Below are 22949 nucleotides of genomic sequence, written 5' to 3'. Positions count from 1 at the left end.
GACACCAATTTTTTAAAAAGACTCCAGAGGCGAACTCGGCAATTACAGGCTGATAAGCCTAACTTCAGTACCAAGGTCAGTAATAAAAAAATTAATTAAGATTGATCCCAAAACCGATCCCTGAGAAACTCCACTAGTAACCTCCCTCCAGCCTGACAGTTCACATTTCAGTATGAAGTCTCCCCTTTAACCAGTTCCTTATCCACCTTTCAATTTTCATATTGATCCCCATCTTTTCCAATTTAACTATTAATTCCCCATGTGGAACTGAATCAAATGCCTTACTGAAATTGAGGTAAATTAGATCCACTGCGTTTCCTTTATCTAAAAAATCTGTTACTGTCTCAAAGAAGGAGATTAGGTTGGTTTGGTATGATTTACCTTTTGTAAAACCATCTTGTATTTTGTACCAATTACCATTGACCTCAATGTCCTTAACTACTTTCTCCTTCAAAAATTTTTCCAAGACCTTGCATACTACGGATGTGAAACTGACAGGCCTGTAGTTACCCGGATCACGTTTTTTTCCTTTCTTAAAAGTAAGAACTATGTTAGCAATTCTCCAGTCATACGGTGACAACCCCTGAGTTTACAGATTCATTTAAAATTCTTGCTAATGGGCTTTCAATTTCATGTGCCAGTTCCTTTAATATTCTTGGATGAAGATTATCTGGGCCCCCTGATTTAGTCCCATTAAGCTGTTGAGTATGGCTTCTACCTCAGATGTGGTAATATGGATGGACCGTTGGTCTGACCCACTATGGCCATTCTTACGTTCTTATGCCCAAGGACGTAAATAACGTGTAAAAACAATAACCGTGTAATCGATTAAAATTCTATTGGTTACACGGTTCAACGATTACCCAGGGAACTATGGGTGCTGCACCACCCCCACGTTTTACGTGGGGCTCTGCTGCTGCTCCCCTGCCTGGGGATCCCTGCTGCTGCCCCGGCACCCAGGACTCTGCTGCCGCCCACACCAGCATCCCAGCGTACCCAGGGTCCCAGCTGCTGGCCCCAGGGCTCCATTGCTGCAGCGCCCAGCACGCCCAGAGTCCTGCATCAAGCTTATCAGTTAACTGGTTAAACTCTTATAGCCCTATGCCCTACACCATTTAATATATTTATTGGTGACCTAGAAGAAAACAAAATCCTCACCAATAAGGTTTGCAGATGAGACAAAAATTGGGGGAGTAGTAAATAATGAAAAGGACAGGTCACGGATTCAAAGTGATCTAGCTTGTTTGGTAAACTGGGCATAAGTAAAGAACATGAATTTTAATATGGCTAAACCAGTGATACTCAGACTGAGGCTTGTGATCTGCAAGTGGCTCTTTACTGGGTCTCCTGCGGCTCTTCGTAGCACATGATATTAAAATACTGTGAGATTTAATTATTAACCAGTCTAAGTTATTAACCAATCAGGATACTTTTACTATGTGATTAACCAAATGTAGTTGATAAAATAATAATACTTGGTCAGTCATTTTGCTGTTAAAATCATATATAAATTAATATTTCCCATCATACTGTTTAAATATGAATATATAGTACTATAGTAAATGAAACAATGAAGTCACACTACTGTGGCTGCTAATTTGGCTCCTAAACCAGAGGTCTGAGTACCACTGGGCTAAATGTAAATGTGGGAACAAAGGATGTAGCCATTCTTATGGGATGGGGGATCTATCCTGGGAAGCAGTGACTCTGAAAAAGATTTGGGGGATAATCAGCTAAACATGAGCTCCCAGATAGACACTGTGTCCAAAAGAACTAATGCAATCCTGGAATGCAAGTAAGCACAGGGAGGCTATTTTACCTCTGCATTTGGCCCTGGTGCAACCGCTGCTGGAACAGTGTCCAGCTCGTGTGTCCACAATTCAAGAAGGATGTTGACACATTGGAGAGGGCTCAGAAAAGAGTCGTGAGAATGATTAAAGGATTAGAAAACATGCCTTATGATGATAAAATAGATAGTTTGAGCTCTTTGAGTCTCAAAAAGAGAAAGTTAAGGATGACCTGATTACAGTCTATATTTAATAATAGACTCTTCAATCTAGCATCAGAGGGGTAGCCGTGTTAGTCTGGATCTGTAAAAAGCAACAGAGAGTCCTGTGGCACCTTTAAGACTAACAGATGTATTGGAGCATAAGCTTTCGTGGGTGAATGCCCACTTCATCGGATGCATGTAATGGAAATTTCCAGGGGCAGGTATAAATACGCTGGCAAGAATCAGTCTGGAGATAACGAGGTTAGTTCAATCAGGGAGGGTGAGGTCCTCTGCTAGCAGTTGAAGTGTGAACACCAAGGGAGGAGAAACTGCTTCTGTAGTTGGCTAGCCATTCACAGTCTTTGTTTAATCCTGATCTGATGGTGTCAAATTTGCAAATGAACTGAAGCTCAGCAGTTTCTCTTTGGAGTCTGGTCCTGAAGTTTTTTTGCTGTAAGATGGCTACCTTTACATCTGCTATTGTGTGGCCAGGGAGGTTGAAGTGTTCTCCTACAGGTTTTTGTATATTGCCATTCCTGATATCTGACTTGTGTCCATTTATCCTTTTACATAGTGACTGTGCAGTTTGGCCAATGTACATAGCAGAGGGGCATTAACGTATAGCACAAGCCAATGGCTGGAAACTGAAGCTAGACAAATTCAGACTGGAAATAAGGTATACATTTTTAATGGTGATAATAATTAATAATTGGAACAATTTACCAAGGGTCATGGTGGGTTCTCCACCACTGACCATTTTTAAATCAAGGTATGGCCTAACAATTAATTTGGGGAAGTTCTATGGCCTGTGCTATACCGGAAGTCAGATTAGATCAGGGATCGGCAACCTTTGGCACGCGGTTCACCAGGGTAAGCACCCTGGCTGGCCGGGCCAGTTTGTTTACCTGCCGCATCCGCAGGTTTAGCCAATCGCGGCTCCCACTGACAGCGGTTCGCCGCTCCAGGCCAATGCGGGCTGCAGGAAGGGTGGCCAGCACATCCCTCATCCCGCACTGCTTCCCGCAGACCCCATTGGCCTGGAGCAGTGAACTGCGGCCAGTGGGAGCCGCGATCGCCCGAACCTGCCTACGCGGCAGGTAAACAAACCTGCCCAGCCCACCAGGGTGCTTACCCTGGTGAACCGCGTGCCAAAGGTTGCCGATCCCTGGATTAGATGGTCATAACAGTCCCTTATGGCCATAGAATCTGTGAATCTCTGGGTACTACATCCAGGAAAGTGAGCAGCCATATTCTGCTCCAACTGTAGCTCCCTAGTGGCCTCTTTAATGGAGCAGAAGCATCTGCTGTGCAATACTTAAAGTATAAAAAGTATAACAGAAAAAGAATTTTGACAAGACTCCAAAAATGCATCTGCTTTCCTTTTAAGACACTTATGACATTTGTGAATTTACCTTACTACAAATATCTAAAGCTTGGATCAAAGCTAATATGAAATCCAGTGCCTAAGCAAAACTCTGCTACTTTAATGGTGCTGGGAAACAGATTTTTCTATAAATAAGTAATACTTTTCATTCTGCAGTGAATTACATGAAGGGATTTTCATCAGTGAATTGTCAGATTATTGATCAACATTCCCTCACATAGATCCAGGATGGTTGTGCAATGTTCATAAATACCAAACAACATTTGGGTTGCAGGTTCCATCACCAAATAAGATGCTAGCAATGTGCAAAGACTGCTTGAAACAAGCCATTTATCCAGTGATTACATATAGGAAATAGAATATCTCAATTTAAAATCAGTTTAAACTATTTTGTTTTTAATTTGACACCAATAATTCATTGGGATTCACACACACACACACACACACACACACTTTGTTCTAGTCAAGCTGAGCAAGTCTCCTTCAAAAGATATTCAAGCAAAGAGAGCCAGCATTGGGACTTTTTCCTAATGGAACTCACTGTTTAAAAACATGGTTTGCAGCATCACATTCAAGGGGAAGTTAAAAATACAACAGCTAATGGAAGCAGAATTCCCACGCCCACGATCTATATTAGGCAGCAGTTCTTCCAGCCCCCGGGCCAGGGCTGGCCCAGACTCCAGGAGCCAGAGTCTCAGGAGTCAATGGGGCAGAGCAGCAGCATGGTTGGGAAAGGGGGAGAAGAAAGAGGACAGTCCAGGCAGGGTGCCCCCACCCCACTCCCCATTTTTGTCTTGAAGCTGCTTCACGGCATTTGCAAAGTCCTTCTATATGGACCCACCCTCCCAAAGAGCAATTTGGATCAGGAGTCTACCCAGCAAGCGGTCCCCTAAAAGGCACAGAGCAGCATGGCTTTCCCTCTGACCTCTGACATCAGCCAACATTACTTGTGTGAGATGCTGTTGATTCATGAAGGAAACGATTATTAGGAAAGAAGTCTAGAGAGGTCACTGAAGGAAAGATGGGGAGTTGCACTGTGAAGGACAGACATGGGAGTGATCAGTTAGATGAGAAAGAGGATGGGGGCAAGGCATAGTAACTGGACTTGTTTTCTCACACATGTAAAATACCTACCACAATTCTGGAAATTATATAAATAAAGGATATAAAAACTTTAAAAGAATATGAATTCAGCTGGAAAGAAAGAGAGAAAGCTGCATCTCAAGAAGCCGTGGTCATGGAGTAAAGTGCAATCCTGCTTTCTCTTCCCCGCTGCTACAAGGTGTTTCCCATGTAGCATGTGCTTCTGCAGCCAGGAGGATGGGGGCTCGCCTCCTTAAAAAGCTCACATTTAGGATGGGTTTTTTGTTTGTTTGTTCATTTTAAACATACTAAAAAAACTACCTGGAGGAAGTCAAGCAAGAGAAGGCAAATGGTGATTTTCAAAAGTTTATAGCTCAGCAAAACATGAACGGAATTTCATAGAACATGCATAAAGCAGGTTTCCAGTCAACTTTCAAAGGCCTGCTGCAAACAAGGGAAGCGTTCGAGCGTCTAAAAAAGTTCTCAATAAACTTATAACAAAATGTTGGGCAACCTAAATATAGCGGTCACTACCATTTCCCTCTTAGAATAACAAATTATAATTTTTCTATCATCTGAGAAACTGGACTAGAAACAAGCATGACAATCTGATTCTGCAGTATGTTCGACATGCAAATCTCTAATTCATTGTAATGGCACTGATCTGGATGAACAAACACAGGGCTGAGAACTCAGGAAGTCTGAAATTCTAATCCCAGTGCTGACCCTAACTCACAGTGGACTTTGGACCAGCTCTTACACATTCATGTCTGAGTTTCCCCGGTTGTAAAATAGGTATAACAATGCTTATCCACCTACCTCACAGGGGCTGTGGAGAGGATTAATTAAAGGTCTGTACATGCATTGAACATTGTTATGGGATAGCATTCACCTCTCTTGAGTGCCGCCTTGGCAGAGTGTGTGTGCCTGCACTTTTTCTCTGCTTTGCAGTGAGTCTTCAGTAACTCAGCTGTCCGGTCGAGTCTCTCTCAGTCTGTATGTGAATTAAAAAGCAAACCCCTTCTGGGGTACAAGTCCAGCAGGGGCCTCTCTCAGTGCCCTCTATAACGTCTCTATCTGCAGCCTATCCTTGGGCTCGCTCCTCAATCAGTCCAGCAGGGCCTATAGCAGTACCCTTGTTCAAACTGTCTCTCAGTCCCTTCTGAACTCTCTCAAATTGTCCCTGTTCTGGTATAAAGCAGTGCCCCAACACTCCCTCCCTAGAGGCAATATCTTTGCCCTCTCTGGGTCTTTTTGGCCCCAGGTCTCCAGCTGGGCCACTACAGTTCAGTTCCCCTTCCAGGGGTGCCTCAAAGTCCAGGCCTCTTCCCCAGTGACTAATATGGGGGTGGAGGAATCCAGACCATCCACTGCTCCAGATTCCAGCCCAAAAACCCTATAGATCGCAGCTGCCCACCACATACCTTTAAATAAACTGTGTTGCTGCTACAATTCTCTGGGCCACTTCCCTGCAGCCCCAAGCACATTCTTACCCTTTCCTCAGGGCCTAGTCCTGGTTGACTCGGCCAGCACTGCTCTGTCCAAGGTCCTGTAGCTCCCTCAGCCAGCCAGGCACACCATCTATGCTCCTCCAACTCCAGCAAGGAACTGAACTCACTCTGGCAGCTAGCCCTGCAGCTCATTTTATACTAGCCTGCTGGGCCCTGATTGGTTGGGTCCCACAGAGCCACTCTAGGCAGCCTGGAGGCCCTCTCCACTGCCCTTTTCTGGGTCGTGGTGTGGCAGGTCCATGAGGCCTCCAGCAGAGGGCTCAAGACCTAGTCCACCCTGACACAAACATATAAAGGACTGTGAAAATATTGGTATTATTATGGGAGTTCAATAAATGTAAGGACTGAAGACCTAGCTTCAGTACCAAACACAGAGAACTGCCTGAAAGATCAACAGTAAGCATACTGTTATTTTACTGCCCTCCAAAAATGTAAGTGGTTTATTTCTTCCCTCCCTCCCCCATTTTGAAGAGCCAGATTCACACGTAGGTTATACACAAGTACCCATCTGTTGCGTGATAAAAAGTGGTGCTAAGTGTAAATTCAGATAGCGCCACAACAAAATGCATAAGGCAGGCAATAAAACAGTGGAAATGTATCAGCACAAAGAAGCCAGCAAGTCATGAAAGACCTACTGCACAGATGTCATTTGCTAATAATCACAAGATAGGGGTCAAACATACACAAGATTAAACTATTTACAGCCATATATAATTTACTCAGTCCATAGGCACTTCACAAGTTTTATATCAGCTCTCATTTACCAAGCCAAAAAAAAAAAAAAGACTAAATTAAACTATAAACATCTCAATGGTGTCAGAGTCCTGAAATTTGATTACAACTGACTACACTCTGTTGTCAGAGGTGAGTAATAGCCCAACAGTGGCATGAAGATCAAGGGAAAAGTTGTCAATAATGGTGGCAGCAACAGAAGCTCCAACTCTGCCCGAACTAGCTTTTAAAAACTCCATCCAAATAAGTCTTTTCCCTGGGATTTTGGAAAAATCATCACATACAGTGCAATACATTTATAATTTAAAAGTCTCTTCTCAGGATAGATTAAATTCAGTGACAGCTGGAATGAAGCTGCCACATCAAGTTAGACAAAGAACCTTCTCCCAAGACAAAAGACCTTCTCTCCCAGGACTGAAGAAGAATTCATCATGGCAGCACATACTTAAAATTTTAAAAAGCTCTTCATAGAGACAGCAAAATGCAACAGCAGGAGCAGAATCTATTAAGATGAATAGAGCCACTGCTATCAAAAGAACCTTAAAGCTCTTCCGAGAGCCACAGAAAAGGCCTAGATCCGTTTACAAATTATTAATTATTTTCCAGAGCTGGACAGGAGACTCAAAATAATAAAAAAAAAACTTGACAGGTGCCTGAGGCTGCCAACAATCAGATCCTTGGAGTCAAAAGTGCTTAGCTTTATAGATGCAGTGCTGTTGTAGCCGTGTTGGTCCCAGGATATTAGAGAAAATGTGAATGAGGAAATAACTTTTATCGGAACAACTTCTGTTGGTGAGACAGACAAGCTTTTGAGCTTACACAGAGCTCTTTTTCAGGTCACCTGAAGTATGCTTTTACCTACTTCAGGTGATCTGAGGCAAAGTTCTGTGTAAGCTCAAAAGCTTGTCTGTCTCAGCAACAGAAGTTGGTTCAATAAAAGTTATTTCCCCTCTCATCTTGTCTCTCTCAGTTTTACATAATTTGAATAAACCAAGACTATGTCAACGAAAAGATTACAGATGCATGTTTTGCATTCCCCTTATCACCACCACCACTCTCACATTATCTGTTGGGGATCGCCAAAGCAGTCTCCCTGCCAATATAGTATTGAAGACACACACAATTCTACAGTAGGTAAATGCATATGGTTTCCCAGACCAAAGAGAAAAAGAGGTAAGGTTGTAAGATTCAAAAACATTATTTATTCAGCAAACTGGTAAGATATTGCAAAAATAAAGCCCAGTGTTGGAGACAAATCCTCACACAGACTCAACCGTCAGATAAAAACAACAAGGAGTCTGGTGGCACCTTAAAGACTAACAGATTTATTTGGGCATAAGCTTTCGTGGGTAAAAACCTCACTTCTTCAGACTTTTACCCACGAAAGCTTATGCCCAAATAAATCTGTTAGTCTTTAAGGTGCCACCAGACTCCTTGTTGTTTTTGTAGATACAGACTAACACGGCTACCCCCTGATACTTAACCTTCAGATAAGAAGCCGTTTCACATCCATTCTCCATTTCCATTTCTGCATTTCCAATATGAGCTACAAACCCAACGAACCAAACACCCATCCATCATACATGCTTCACAGAGCCAGAAGTGCTATCAACTTGCTACAAGACATATCCAGTAATTTCTTGCCCATATACCTCACATACAGACCAGAGCATTGATTAATGTCCAGCATGACTTCTCTTCTCACTCTACAAACAGTCCCTCATCCGTCATGCCATTAGAAATCAGAGTGCCCAAATCTCTCTCTCCTATCCTCCCAACACAAATTGCAGACTCCACCATTCCTTCCCCATTCTTTCAACATGAATTGGATTGGAGACTCCTCTCATCGAAAACAACTACAAATACAATCCATGCTAAACAAAGTTTATAAATTCAGAAGAGACAGAGGTCTATTTTGACTGGAATGACCCAAGGCCATACAATTTTACTCAATGATCCCTGCATCTAGCCCAACAGCTTGTGGTTGAACTAGACATTAGCACATATCTTTAAATCAAGACTGGATGCCATGTGACAGTGAATTGCTAATATGTTTCAACAGTTAATTACCCTCACTGTTAAAAATGTGAGGACTTCAAATTCCAAACCACAGTTCTCAGAGTACACCCATTCATTAAACCAAACCAAGCCACTCTTTGAACAAAGGAAGGGAAGGGAAAAGAGAAGAGACTGTATTACGCTTGCATTTGTAGTCAATTTTTTTTTATTCTAAAGCTGAGAGAATAATAAGCACAGTATCATTAAGTCATAATTGTGACTCCATAAGTCACAATAACCTCTCACTATACTTATTTAAATATTCTCTCTGTAGAACTAGTAGTTCAAAACAACACAGGACTGTGTCAGTGCACCAAACTAAGACGTGAAAACAAAATCCTATATTCTATGTGACACATTAGAACTAAAATAGTGGCAACATTCCCCCAAGCTCTCTCCTCACTGACCTCCACTCCACTCAGTAGGACATTCATTGTAATATAAAAATAGTAGTGTTTTATTTAAACAAACAAATATTTTCAGTAAGCTAAGATTTTTACATTAACTCGTACCTGCACTGTATAAGTTTCCCCATCATCATCAAATGCCAAGGTGGGGTAGGGCCGAGGTATGAGCAGATTCCATCCATGTCTGTTCTGAGCTGTCATTTGAGCCTGTGGGGGTTTTGTCTGGATGGTTTTATATATCATATTTTACCACTGTCTCCCTGTACGTCCATGGTCTCTCTCTCTCTCTCTCTATGCACTCTGCCATATAGAACAACTTTAGGCCATGAGTATGGGGTCGATGAACTGTGTCTCCAGTGCTTAATTTGTGCCAGGGCTGAGTCCCGGCACCTCTAGGCTTGGCAGCTCATAGCCCCAGCACCTCTAGGCTTGCTGCATCAATTGTGAATGTAAAATAATTGCTTGAGCCCCAGCAGCTCTTTCATTACAAATTAAGCACTGGCTCTCTCTCCAAGATTTGACCAAAAAAAAAAAATATATCTGATCACCAGTGGAACATCCAGATCTAAAGCTAAGGGTTGCAAAGGGCGAATGGATTTTCTGCTGGCTTATCTTGCTGGCAGGCGAACCCTGGCAGGGCACCCGTTCTTATACCACCTTCATAACCGTAGTGTCCGAGCACCTCCCAAAAGTGCATTACGGAAAGAGACCAGCACTTGTCATTTTCTAGGAAAATTCTGTGAGGGTTTTATTGATTTCTTTTATGTCAGCCCCACTATGTGCTTTTATTATTGACAGCAAGATCAAAGCAGTGCCTTGCACTTGGAATGGGAAGTGGTGAGGTCTGCTCCTGTGGAAGTTGGCTCTGCAGCCTTGCACTGGCCCCTGAGAAAAGCTCTGTCTTCTGCAAAGACTAGCTTCACGCTTGCAGCGATTATGACTGAGGAATGGAGGTATTGACCAATCGCTATCCTGAAGCTTCAGGCAATCTTTGAGAAAGGGGACAATTAGGATTACTCACATCTAGGAAGGCACAGGTGGAGGCTTTGGTTTTGCTGTCCAAGAAGCACTTGAGGTTTTTTGAACTTCCTCTGTCCCGTCCCACTATGGGAAGTTGATGAGGTAGCTTTCAAATTTGAGAGATGGATTTAAATTTCTCATCTTGTACTCCAACCCATTTTGGCAACAGGATGCATAACTGTACTCAGCTCCTAATCCTGACATCATATCAAACAACATCAGACAAGTTTAACATGTCTGTTAGTATTATCAGCAGTGAAACTTTAAAGTTTACACTTTTCACACAGCTATTGTTTCAAGTTGTCTGCAGACTCAACTGAACAGCATTGCATCATTTATATTTATTTACTTTGCAATTATTGCATCTTGAGTCTTAAAATTGTTTTAAAATGAAAGCACAGACTCTTAACCACAACTCTGTGGCACTTTAAAAGTGAACTTCAGTTATGTAGCAATTTTACAGGGCTACATGATTATATTATACATACGCTAATGAATGAACCAGTCTGGTTTTTCTCTCACACACACACACACACACACACAAACATGCTAAATGAAAAGGAGAAAGCAAACAAATAGTAAGTAAAACAGTGGCATGTAAATTAGACAGTTGAAGTTCTTACCATTTCAATAAAGCATTCACATAGGTCCACAATCAGGCAATTTTTAATCTAGCTGTCTCCTTTTAAATTCTCTCACTTTCTGGACAATAAGAATAACTCCAAGAAAAGGCTTTGCTTATGAATCTTGAGCTCTCTGGTGTCAGAAGTCAAGAATTGTATGCAAAATGAATGCAAAAATCAAGAGGAACAGAGGATTTGCCCACTCACAGGGTCAAAGTATCATCTGTTTCATTCTCTTCATCCACAGAATTAAAAAAAATCTTTTGAATACTGATTTTTAAACACTACTGAACATAAGTTCTTCCAACTGTTCAAGATTTAATATGATACTATTATGAATCTAGGACCATATCTGAATGCTGATAGCTTTGATGGAAGCCATCCTCCAGCACTAGGTACAGTACATCTTTCTTTTCGTGCCAGAATGTTACTTATCCTCATAGAACAGACGGTATTTACATAAAATATGAGGAAACAACTTTTATCAACTGTATGCTTCCTATTAAATCAGCCATAATTGCTAATCCTCTGGCTACTGAACATTTCTAACAACAAAAGGCACCTGATAACACTGTCTGCTGCTTTTGTTTACTTTACTTACTAATATCAATCAAACGAAAGACTTTGACCAAATCCACTGGGATAAGAAACACTTTTTATGCAATAAATATTTTATTTATCTCAAAGTTTTCCATGCATAAATAGTTTTGACAAGATTGCTTTGTGTGCAAGTAACTGCATGATATTCAGAGCTTCTATTACTCAACTGTCAAATACATCAATTGATTTATTTTCCATTTTTAGAAATTCCATAGCAGCTAATATACCTAGTATGAAAAAAAACCCAAACACATAATGATGTAATTTTTCCACAAAGAGAATGAAACAGCCAAGAACATCCAAGTAATGTCTGGATCAGTCACACACATGTACTATGAGGTAATGTATTAGCCAATATTCTTCACAGTACAGTAAAATTCATTCTGAAGGTTTAATCAAGTCTTGATCACAAATCTGGCAGCAGGAAAGATGGCTTGTTTTTAAGATCTCGGCGCAAACACAGTAAATGTCAAGAGCTAATAGGCTTGGCCTGAATGAGGCCCAGTGCAGCCAGGTGCTGTATAAGTTTCTCCATACAGCTCTGCCAAAACATTTTAACTCTGACCTAGAATACCCTGGAACGCTGGAGGAGGCTGTCACTTGTACTGAATTTGAATTATGCCATGTTACGTGATATGAACAAATGAGGGAGAAGATGACCAAATTCCTTCACTTCTGACCAAAGCCAGGATTAACCCACTAAATCAGTTAACTCCAAGATGCAAGTCTCCTACTTAAAAGGACTGCAAAGCAGGACTGATGCTCTCCTTGCTAAGGAAAAAACTGTTTGTTGAGTTGTAAGCATGGCTATCTCATTAGGTATGCATAATCAGAGCAGAAGTTCCCCACGCCTCAACACAGTGATGTTGCCTTTAACTTTTTTCAACTTGGCTGGTGCAACGGAAGACATGCCTAGCTTCATCTCTGAAAATTATAGCACCAATTTTCAGTCTCAAACAGCAACAATATCAGTTCTCATAGGAGAAATTCTACCTTCCAAGACCAAAGTTTAGACTCTTGCTCTTACGTACTGCCATTGAAGAAAAACTGAAAAGAGAGTGAGGTTTTTAAAAATGGATTAATACATGAAAGAAATATTTGTTTTAGAGACACAAGTGTATTAAATAATTAAACATCACTTTGAAAAAAAAAAAATCAGGAAAAAAAGGAATGGAAGCCACTTCCTAACCTCATCTAAATCCAAATGAAGAGCAGCCAATTAGCCAATCTTTCAAGTCCACTATCTGTGCCTGACACATTACAAAAAAATCAACATAGAAAAGCTTTGAATATCAAAGCCTGACAGTTCTATTCATGTAGTTGAAAAAATTCGAATGCAAAGAAAAACTATGCATGAAAATAAAAAAATGTGATTCAAAACTGTACATTCTGTACATTTTGCATGAATCTGATGTTACTCAAACAATGAAGGATACAGCATGATCTCCCCATTCTAAGGTCTGGTGCTTTATTTGATAATTGAGAGCCACATAAGGAATTTAAGAAAATTCCTCTGAACATTTTTGGCATTTGGGATAATATTGTTCCATTTTGTGGAAAAGCAGGTTTGTCATATCAGCAAGTGTCCCTACATCTCCTCCCATGAACAAAACTCTCTCAAAACAGAGACTGGCATCCTGGATTAGCCAAAAAAAGACTACTCTGGATAACTGTTAAAGGAGTTAACATTTTCACTGCCACTAAACTCCAGTATCACTGACCACACACAGAGAGTGTCATTTTTAAACACAGAGAACGTATCACAAAAAATTAACAACAACTGGCACTGCTGGATTATTAGGCCCAATTCTGATCATACACCATGATGTTTTATGTTGGAGTAACCCCATTGACTTCTATGGATTATTCCTCATTTACACCAGTGTAAGCAAGAGAATAAGACTCACTATTCCTCAACATCTATAACGTGAGTTTCTCTATGTAGCCGAACACATATTACTTCATTCCTGTGGTAAGGACCAACAAAAAAGTTACAGTACCGTAAATAACTAACCTGTGTATTTAGGGATATTTGATGTAATAATGGAGGATTTCATCAGTCAAGTTAAGTAGTTACACATTTCACAACTACTATGTGACTTTAAAGCATTCTGAAGTAAAAAAGACATTTCTCATATAAGTCTGTGGGAGTGGTGCCTGCCTGTAGTTTCTGTTCTCTGACAGAGTATTTAACCAATACTGGTTTGAAAGTATTAAGTAACGCCAAAGACTTTGTACATTCCTTGTAAATAAACAAGATTGCATCACAGAAAATACCAGACTCCATCAATTTCAAATTCCAGGTCTAACAATTGGCAGGGCCCCAAACTTTGACTAGCCACTCAGGTCAAAAGAGGCAACAATATTTTAGAAGCCAAATTCTAACATAATGTGAAAAATACTCTAATCACAACATAAAGAAGTAACACTGAATACTTAATTTCTTAATAAATAACCATCCCATAGGAAGAAGATATCATCAGTTGCAGGTACAGAAGAATGGAGAGAAAGTAGATCCAATTTATATGCATGGGAAAGCAGGAAATTATAGCTTTGTATAGTAAATTCCATTTTAATAAAAAGTTAATATGACATCTAAGAGCCTGATCCTAATGAGAAGACTCTTGTTGACTTTAATGGGCGTTAGATCATGCCCGAATAAAGCAGAATTACAAATTTAGGTCCTGATCCTGCACATATGTATGCAAACTGTTCCACTGAGTTCACCAGTTTGCACGATGGAAGCCACAATGACCATAAAGTTCCCCTAACTTTCCCATACATTCCAAAGAGAACTGCATTCTTGCAGTTGTGTTCTACGTCATGAGCCTGAACTATCAGTAAAATGACACCATCCACCCAGAGACCATTCACAGTTAGAGACAGCTAATTAGCAACAGGTATTCCTAAGAACCACTGCATGAATGTGTGTAACTATATGCAGTACTCTTAGGTATTTATCACTACAATCATTATTCACATTTTATTTAGTCTGATCAAAAGCTTACCTGTGCCCAAGATGATAAACCACTGTAGTTATTCCATGGGCATAATGGCTGCTGAAGTTGAAACTATGACTCTCTTGGAAGCTTTGGTTTGTTCCAACACTAGACCAGGAAAAATGAATACAGTTTACATTTTATAGGGAAAAAAAGGTTCTTTAAGTTTGTTCTGAAATGTACCACAAGCATCCGAGTTTATTTTTACCTTACAAGGTAACTTTTCAGTTCTCCACGATAACTGATGACTAGCAGTTCAGCTGACCATTGGGCACTTGCTTTATATTCTAGAAAGATCAATCCAGCAATTGCGTAGCTCAAATCTCCTGGAAAACTGGTTGCCTTTTACCAAACAACCCAAAAAAAGACAGACATTTAGAATAGGTAAAACACAAGAAAGCGGCTAAGCTGAACTAACAGAAATAATTTATATATTGCATTAGTTCCAGAGAAAAATTAGTTTGCCCTTCACAATACTAAGGAAAAAGCAGTCATGATAACACAGAACATAAGATGCTTAGACAATATATTGAGGGAAAGTGATTAAAAGATACCCAAAAATGTTAGCTCATAATAACTTGTCCTTCAGGCTATGAAAGATTTATTGATTTTGATTCTGAAATTGTTATTAGCTTGCTGCAAACAGCATTATGTTTCCTCAAATAAAAGATTACTTTGTTGAGATCCCTGTAGCAGCAATGCCAACTTTGGATTGTGATCAAATCAGAATATAAGCTGCACAGTTTCAGACCTGATCAGTACTTTCATGAGGAAAAAAAAAAAAAAGGAAGTTCAGATGCTATTGTGGTTAGTGGTGCTGGCAGTGTTCCCTGAGGGTACGTCTTCACTACCCGCCGGATCGGCGGGTAGCAATCGATCTATCGGGGATCGATTTATCGCGTCTCGTCTAGACGACTCCAGAACTCCACCAGGGCGAGAGGCGGAAGCGGAGTCGACGGGGGAGCCGTGGCCATCGATCCCGCGCCATGAGGACGTGAGGTAAGTCGATCTAAGATACATCGACTTCAGCTATGCTATTCTCGTAGCTGAAGTTGCGTATCTTAGATCGATCCCCCCCCTAGAGTAGACCAGCCCTTAGAGCAGTGATACTCAGACCTCAGTGGTTCAGGAGCCAAATTAGTGATCAACATTACCCAAAAGAGCCACAGCAGTGTGAATTCATTGCTTCGTTTATATGCATGTATACAAATAATACACACACACACACATATTATTCTCACAGCAAAATGATTGGTTAGTAACTTAGATTGGTTAATAATTAAATCACACAGTGTTTTAATATCACGTGCTGCAAAGAGCTGCAGGAGAGACATTAGAGAGCACTTGCGGCTCACGAGCTCAGTCTGAGTATCATTGCCTCAGAGACTGATGCCCCAGTAAAGTGTTAGAGGCCACCAAAAGCTGTTGGATCTGCCATATTTTTGGACGAGAGTCAAGATAAAGTTCCCGTCAACTGTGTTCTTTGAAGATCCATTGGTACTTTCAGCGAGAATAGTGAGCAGAAAATGTACTTGTTCATTTAACACTTATAGCTCAATTGTATTTAGTCATGATAAATACTTCATACTATACTACTAAACACTAATAGCACATTTGTAAAAGTAACAGTCTTTGTAGTGTAAGTCCTTGCACTAGAATATACTGTTATTAAACTTCTACAGAGGAGTGAGTAGAAGCAGTCATTTGTGTGCATACAAGTTACACAGGGTTCCACTGTATGAAACTTTATTTAATAAAGAGGGTAAATACCGGAGAAATGACAAAGAGCTCACTGCCCATCAGGTCAAATACTCTCACAGTTCCAGTGCTTTCAGCATAGGCAAGCAGTGTGCAGTCATGACTCCATGCCACTCGTCTCCACTGTGTGTTAGGATCCCTCGGCACTACAGAGAAGGAAGACATAAGATGACATAAAAATAATATGGCCATGGTTTCAATGGTTACATTATAAAACTGTACTCAACTGTTTTCATCTATCAACTTTCTGAGTCTTAATTAGGATAATACAGAGTTTTGTTGGATCACGTAAATGAATCTTACTGTAACTCATTCACAGTAGTGGAAAACCTTGAGACTAGGAGTCTTAATTTCCTAACTTTTGTACTATAAAAATGTCATTCTTAACACGCATCAATGTACTGCTTGCATATGTGGGAATCTTTTTAACAGCTTAAAAATAGAGTGGTGTAAAAAAATGGAAGAGATATAACAGAAACTCTGCCTCAAATTTCCTTATTACACAGACACATAATAATTTTGTAGATAGGTGCTACGTAAAGTGTATTCTCTAAAGACCATAAAGAGTTCAATCATCGCACTGTGCACTTATTATTGTCCAGCAACAATAACTGATCATCTTACCACCTGAAAATAAGCATCCACTGGGATCAATGAGCAAAGAGAAGATGACAGCCTATTCCAGGCAGCCTATCCCATTATCTAACAGACAGAAAATTAAGAATAGCAGAAGGAAAAAGAGAGACTGACTTGTTTGGTACATACAGTATAAGCCAAATATAGCCCCTTTCATTTCCAGCATTATAGTATTACCCTATTGAAAATTATTGTAATAAGTTTTTTGGAAGCTTACTGTAATTCTACTTTACGACCACTATTGCATCTGTCCTACCATCATACTGCTTTGATATGGCTGTTTTAAAGGAAGAGCTCCCTTCCTCAGACATAAAAGATGTCACATTTGAAGGAGTCATTTAAACACAATGGGTAACCTTTCCAAAAGCACCTTAATCTCAGTTTCAAAATGATTTAGGAGCCTAAGTCTCACTGAAAGTCAATGAGATTTATGGCCCGTAAGTGCTTTTGAAATTTTCCCCAAGCATGGCAGAAGGTTGCCAGATTAATAGGATAGAGAAGGCAAAGGACTCTGTACTAGAGTTACGGTACCTTTAAAAAAAAAAAAAAAATGAAGTACTCCCTTCAGCTCCTATTACAAACATTTATTTGATCTTTAACTGAGCTTTGGTGGAGGACAGCTGAACCACTGTGCAGTCACACCATAACAAAAATACTTTTGTACACATTAATGCTTGTAGCCCGTCTACTTTTTTGATATTCAATACTCTACTTCTGCCTCAAAATGCCCCCCTTAACTCTACCCTCTCCACATCAGAGATTCAGGCTCAGTATCCTAGTTAGGGTGGAGGAAAGGAAAAAGTGGAGAAAACACAGTCTGTCAAACTGTATCAATGTTATTAAAAGGTATTTCCTTAAAAGAGCATATGAATAATCTTTTAAACCCAATAAGCAATAATACTGCTTAAGAAACCTCCTTGACATAAAAAAAGTTTTGCATACCTTGACATTTTCCAACAATGGATCCAAAGTCATCTTTTGCAGACCTGTAAATCATGAACACATGTAATTAACTGAATTTTGATGAAGAAAACTGACAATTACTGCAGCATTTATAAAATAATTAGAAAATACTGAAAATGCATAATTTGAGAATTAGCACGAAGTTAATTTTGATTTCTATTAAGACATTTGATTCCATCCTCAGACAGCCAAGGTGGTTTAAAACATAATTTAGGATCTCTCTCTTTCCAATCCATGGACAAAACTGCTCAAAAGAGTCAGAGGCATCCATTCCACCAGATTATATTAGCACCTGACAAACTAGCCAGGTAAATGTGGGATCTACACAAACTCAGTATCCTTTAAGGCTAGTATTTTCAGAAACAATGTAAAAATTCTGCCAGTTACAGCCACACAGTAAAAATGCAAACTTCAACCTTACATTCTAGAAGTTTGACATTTGTGATGTTTTTGTCTATTTTCATCAAAACAGTTTTCATACATTTTCTTCTTTTACATATAAATAGCAGGTTTGATCTTCCAGCAAATGGATTTTTGTGAAGCAAGCAAATACACTCAGTCAAGACTTGTTCTGCAGATAAGTGTGTGGTGGTTGCTTTTGAACTTGCAAATGAAAGTGGGTCAGTTGTCAATTGTGGGGGAGAGGAAAGTAAAATTCTCTACATCATTTTACTCAAATCAGTATTATTTGTACAGCACCATAAGTGTTCAAGGCACTTTACAGCTAAGTAAAATGACAGCTCCTTGCCACAATCCAGTGAGATTCCAACCACCTCCTCTTCCTTCCCCAATGTGACTTCAGTGGGAGATGAGGGCACTCAGCACCTCAGAAGGTAAAAGCCAGAGATTACTTAACAGAGCAAGAAATGAAATACAAAGGAGACAGGGAGACGCAAAGGAGGACAAAAGCAATGAAAGATCATGAAACGTGCTTAGTGAAGCTCATCCATCTTGTTCATGCCTCTATGTGTCTTCATTTTTTAAAATGTAGTTTTTGTGTTTATGGGCAGTGTCAGGAATAAAGCAAAGGGTGTAAAGCTGCTGCTTTTAAAGTTAATAGGTTTTAAGACCATTTCACAAATTATGCCTTAAAATACAAAAATTTAACTTTACCTTTAAAAATATAGCTTATAAATCCCTAACTCCATTTTCTCAAGATACTCCATGAAATTGGTAGTGAAATGATAGATAATACTGAGTTACCTGATTTCTACACATTGGTCCTGAACAACTGCCAACAGTTTACCATTACTGAAAGGAGGGAAAAAAAGCATTTCATGTTAAAATTAAATTACAATAAAAAGTTGCTTTTGTGAAACATGGGTCACACAATTAGGTATCACTTTACAAACTCAGATTTAAATTCTGTCTTACATTCCAAGTGAAAATAATTGGGTGATGATAATTATTAGAAGATACCGGTCCCCATTATGTAAAATTAGCACAGTTAATAGATTCTATATGTCACTGGCTGCATCATATAACTCAGTACTATTAATATCTCACTTTTTATTAGCACTATTAAAAAAATCTAAAATGGTTGATCCAAAGGAGGTCAGAGTCAAACACTGCTGAAGGATAATTTTAAAGCCAGAAATATTTGTAATTATGCCTGCTAAGACAAGAGTTAATCAAATATCATGTTTCAGGGTGTCAGCTGATCACTACTGGGGCGAGGAAGGAAATTCCCATCCTGCCTCAAAATATACAGCATTGCACAATTGAGGGAAGGGGTCCTCCCTTCTTCTGAAGCATCAGGCATAAGACCATTGCCTTCAGTCAGATACCAGACTTGCTGGATCTTTGTTCAAACCCAATATGACACATACGATGTTTGAGAGCCACAGTAAAACACTCTGAGTAAAGCTATTACAAACTAATATCAGGTCATGCAATCCTCCTATGTATACATTTTCCATTTTTTAGAAAAAAATCATTTATTTTATTTAACTATTGCAAAACAGCTATTTTCAGTCCCAGAATTTTTCCACACATTAAAGGCCAGACTTAGAAAGTGCTGAGCAACTCCTGGAAACTACATTATACTCACCTCCCACTAACTTTAATGGAACTTGATGACATAGCACCTTGCAGGTTCTAGGACTTTAGTAAAGCAAGCCCTGACAAGTCATCCAGTAGATTCTCAGCCAAAGATTTATCCTACTCACCATCGTTACTTGCAGATTGAGCTCGCATTCAGGGGTGAGCAGGAGGAGGAGGATGGAAGCTTGAAAGCAGTTCCATACACAGCAGATATGATGGGTAAAACTAAATGAGCTGGTTCAGACAACACTGCCAAACCACTAGCTTCAGGGACAGGGAGGCCACCAAAGTTAAACCCATGACCAAATCTGGACCCATAGTTTATTTTCTCCTTCTTCAGCCCATGTCTCTCTGATAATGCTAAATTATTGCTGTCTAAATAGAATTTTTTATATGCTTGCTCAACCAACTTAACTGTTATTACAAAAATTACTAGAAAGAGTGAGCTTGCCTTTTTTCCTCCCATAAATGTATATAAAACAATGTGTGTGTTAACAAAGAACACAGAAAGAAAAATGATACTCCTCTTACCTTGAAAGCACTAGATGCCAGTTGATCTGCTTACTAACCAGACGAACAAGCCCAGCAGGGAGGGAAAACTTTGCAGGACTGAAATTACAAGTAAAAAATCAAAAACTTAGAATCTGACTAAATGACAGACTAAATATTGAATTGAATCTAAATAATGAAACTTACAGTCTAAGACTGTCATTTACATATGCTATATCCTGCTAGAGACCTTTCTAGAACATTTGATTTTAAACACATTATACTGATTTGCAAATTAAGATTAGCAATGATGTGACAGTTCAAACCAGACAAACAGAAATTCCCACATCCATGAAAACTATGTCCTGATAAATCTCAGAACGACTAGCATGTTTGACAGTGTCACTTATCTGGTGGATTAGCAGGTTCATCCCAATTGTCTCAAGGGACTAGTAAGTATAAAAGTCTATCATTCCATGGGGTCAGGGGTGCAGCAGCCATTCATAGTTAGGCTTCTGATCACAGGACCCCTTTATATAGAATCTTGCACTTGCTAGCAATAAGAATGAGATGATCATCCACTTTCCCTTCCAATTCCTTATATTTGGGGTCACAGCAGGAATGGTACGTCTCATTTTAAGGAGTTGGGGAACTGGTTTTGTCTGATCATTTACTTATTTTATAAGCACCAGTGTATTCAGCACAGTGTCAACACAAGAAAGAGAGCCCCACGGCCAATAATATAAATCTACATATACTGTTTATTATGACTCAGCACTATGATATGGAGTCACAGAGATAAACATGGAACCCTACAATGCCATTTGGTTGTTTAGAGTCACTTTTTAGTGCAGAAACTCACTTTAGTGGCCAAATTCTGACCTCCAATACCTGTTGGCAGCTTTAACAAGCACAATGTGGCCATAAACTGGGTTCAGTGGAACAGTAATTCTCAAGAGAAGCAGGATTGAGGAGGGAGGGGTGTCTTTACTGGCATGGCAAAAAAAAAAAAAAAAAAAAAAAAAAAAAAAAACCTTCTACAGCAAAATGTTATAATGAGGAATAATATTTGGCAAAAAATTAATATTCTTGTTTCCAATTTCAACAAACCTACCTGTACCAGATATACTGAAGCAAAAATAATGCAGGACCTATGAAAAGAGAAAAGCAATAAATTGAGACAGTTGCTTCAAAAAAATCAGTCCTCAAATTACAGCGGAAAATAAAAAGAACTGGGTGTGACAAATTGGGCAATCTCCTGCAATATCCTGGATAAACCTTACTGAATTATGTTTAATACCATTGGGGTCCATTTATTAAAAATGCAATTGTTAATGGGTTATTGAGGGATTGTATGTATTTCCATGGAAAAGGTAAAAATACAGCACCTCCAGGAAGTGAGAACAGAGGACGGTGATCAGTCAAAGTCACTCCGGTTGTAATATCTCCAGTTACCATTGCCTGGAAAGATTCACATAAACTAATCCAAACTGGATTATCCAGGGATCAACAGACAATGAAAGGATTTTTGGACAAATAAACTGACTCATGGCATTCTTCCTGATTCAGTAAATGGACAGGATCTCTGGTCCACGAAGGCCTCAATCCTTAGGGAGGGGTTGGAAGAACTTTGGCCTACTGAGACTCCCTAAGACTGTGTTTTTGTTCTGAGCAAAAGGGTGTTACAAACTTGAAACCATAGGAAGAGCCCTGTGTGGGGTATGACGGACTGCTCATCAGCCAGAACCCATGTTGGAGTTGGGGTGATCTCTGGTAAATTTATTAGCACATGTGTAGGTTCTTTTATTGTTTGTAACTTGTTTTCTCTGTATTGCTTTTGCCTTAAGAGTAAAATGTGCTTGCTTAAGAAGATCTGTGTAGTAGATTAACTGTGGTAAACACATCTCTCTCAAGAAAAGGCGAAAAAGCCTACTTAAGCAGCCTGTCTTTTGATGGGGCGGTCACAGTTTAGGCAGGGAACTGTTCAGCCTGGAACTACCCCGGTCAGAAGGGAGAGAGGCAACAGCCGAGGAGTCAGAAGCCTGGATGGATGCACTTGCTTGATTATAGAAGGGGAATACAGGTGCAGTTGCCCTGAATTGTGACACTGGGAACTCTCAGAAAAAGTATTTTTGGCATAAAAATGAATATTCTTCGTATTTCTACTTGACCACTGAAACTCAAATTTTATGAAATAAGTAAATACAGAGTTCAAACCCCATGAACTTTTGAAAACTCAATGAAAAGTATCTGGGGGGTGAAAATTACTAACATGCATACATCAATCATAGTAATAGCAGCATGCCATGATTTTAAAAACCATTCTGTAGAAGTGTCCAGAAATCCTAACTAAAAACATTAGGTCTGACAAAGGCACATGCCAAAAGCTCAAGATCATTCTGCAGTAATACAGATGCTTGTCACATGCATGTTTTATTAGTGTGCCCCAATGGGGTACTATCTAGCCCGGGGGTTCTCAAAGTGGGGTTCGGGACCCCTCAGGGAGTCATGAGGTTATTACCGAGCTGAGCTGTCAGCATCCACCCGCAAACCGTGCTTTGCCTCCAGCATTTATAATGGTGTTAAATATACAAAAAAAGTGTTTTTAATTTATAAGGGGGGGTTGCACTCAGAGGCTTGCTGTGTGAAAGGG

General features: G+C 39.7%; 1 protein-coding gene across 2 annotated transcripts in view; it reads right to left on the bottom strand.

Annotated features, from left to right (window-relative positions):
- Window positions 1–22949, bottom strand: part of NBAS (NBAS subunit of NRZ tethering complex) — a 409271-nt gene that overhangs the window by 377848 nt on the left and 8474 nt on the right. For both annotated transcript variants that reach the window (XM_065400708.1, XM_065400709.1), the window contains 7 exons: window positions 21411–21447; window positions 20339–20416; window positions 18968–19015; window positions 17744–17787; window positions 16178–16311; window positions 14616–14749; window positions 14417–14515 (listed from right to left, as the gene is read on the bottom strand). In XM_065400708.1, the coding sequence (XP_065256780.1) occupies window positions 14417–14515; window positions 14616–14749; window positions 16178–16311; window positions 17744–17787; window positions 18968–19015; window positions 20339–20416; window positions 21411–21447 (574 nt within the window). The remainder of the gene's footprint in view (window positions 1–14416; window positions 14516–14615; window positions 14750–16177; window positions 16312–17743; window positions 17788–18967; window positions 19016–20338; window positions 20417–21410; window positions 21448–22949) is intronic.

Source organism: Emys orbicularis, chromosome 3, assembly GCF_028017835.1.
Source record: "Emys orbicularis isolate rEmyOrb1 chromosome 3, rEmyOrb1.hap1, whole genome shotgun sequence".
Classification (NCBI taxonomy): domain Eukaryota; kingdom Metazoa; phylum Chordata; order Testudines; family Emydidae; genus Emys; species Emys orbicularis.
Note: the sequence above shows the minus strand (reverse complement) of the source record. Positions and strands in the feature narration are given on the sequence as shown.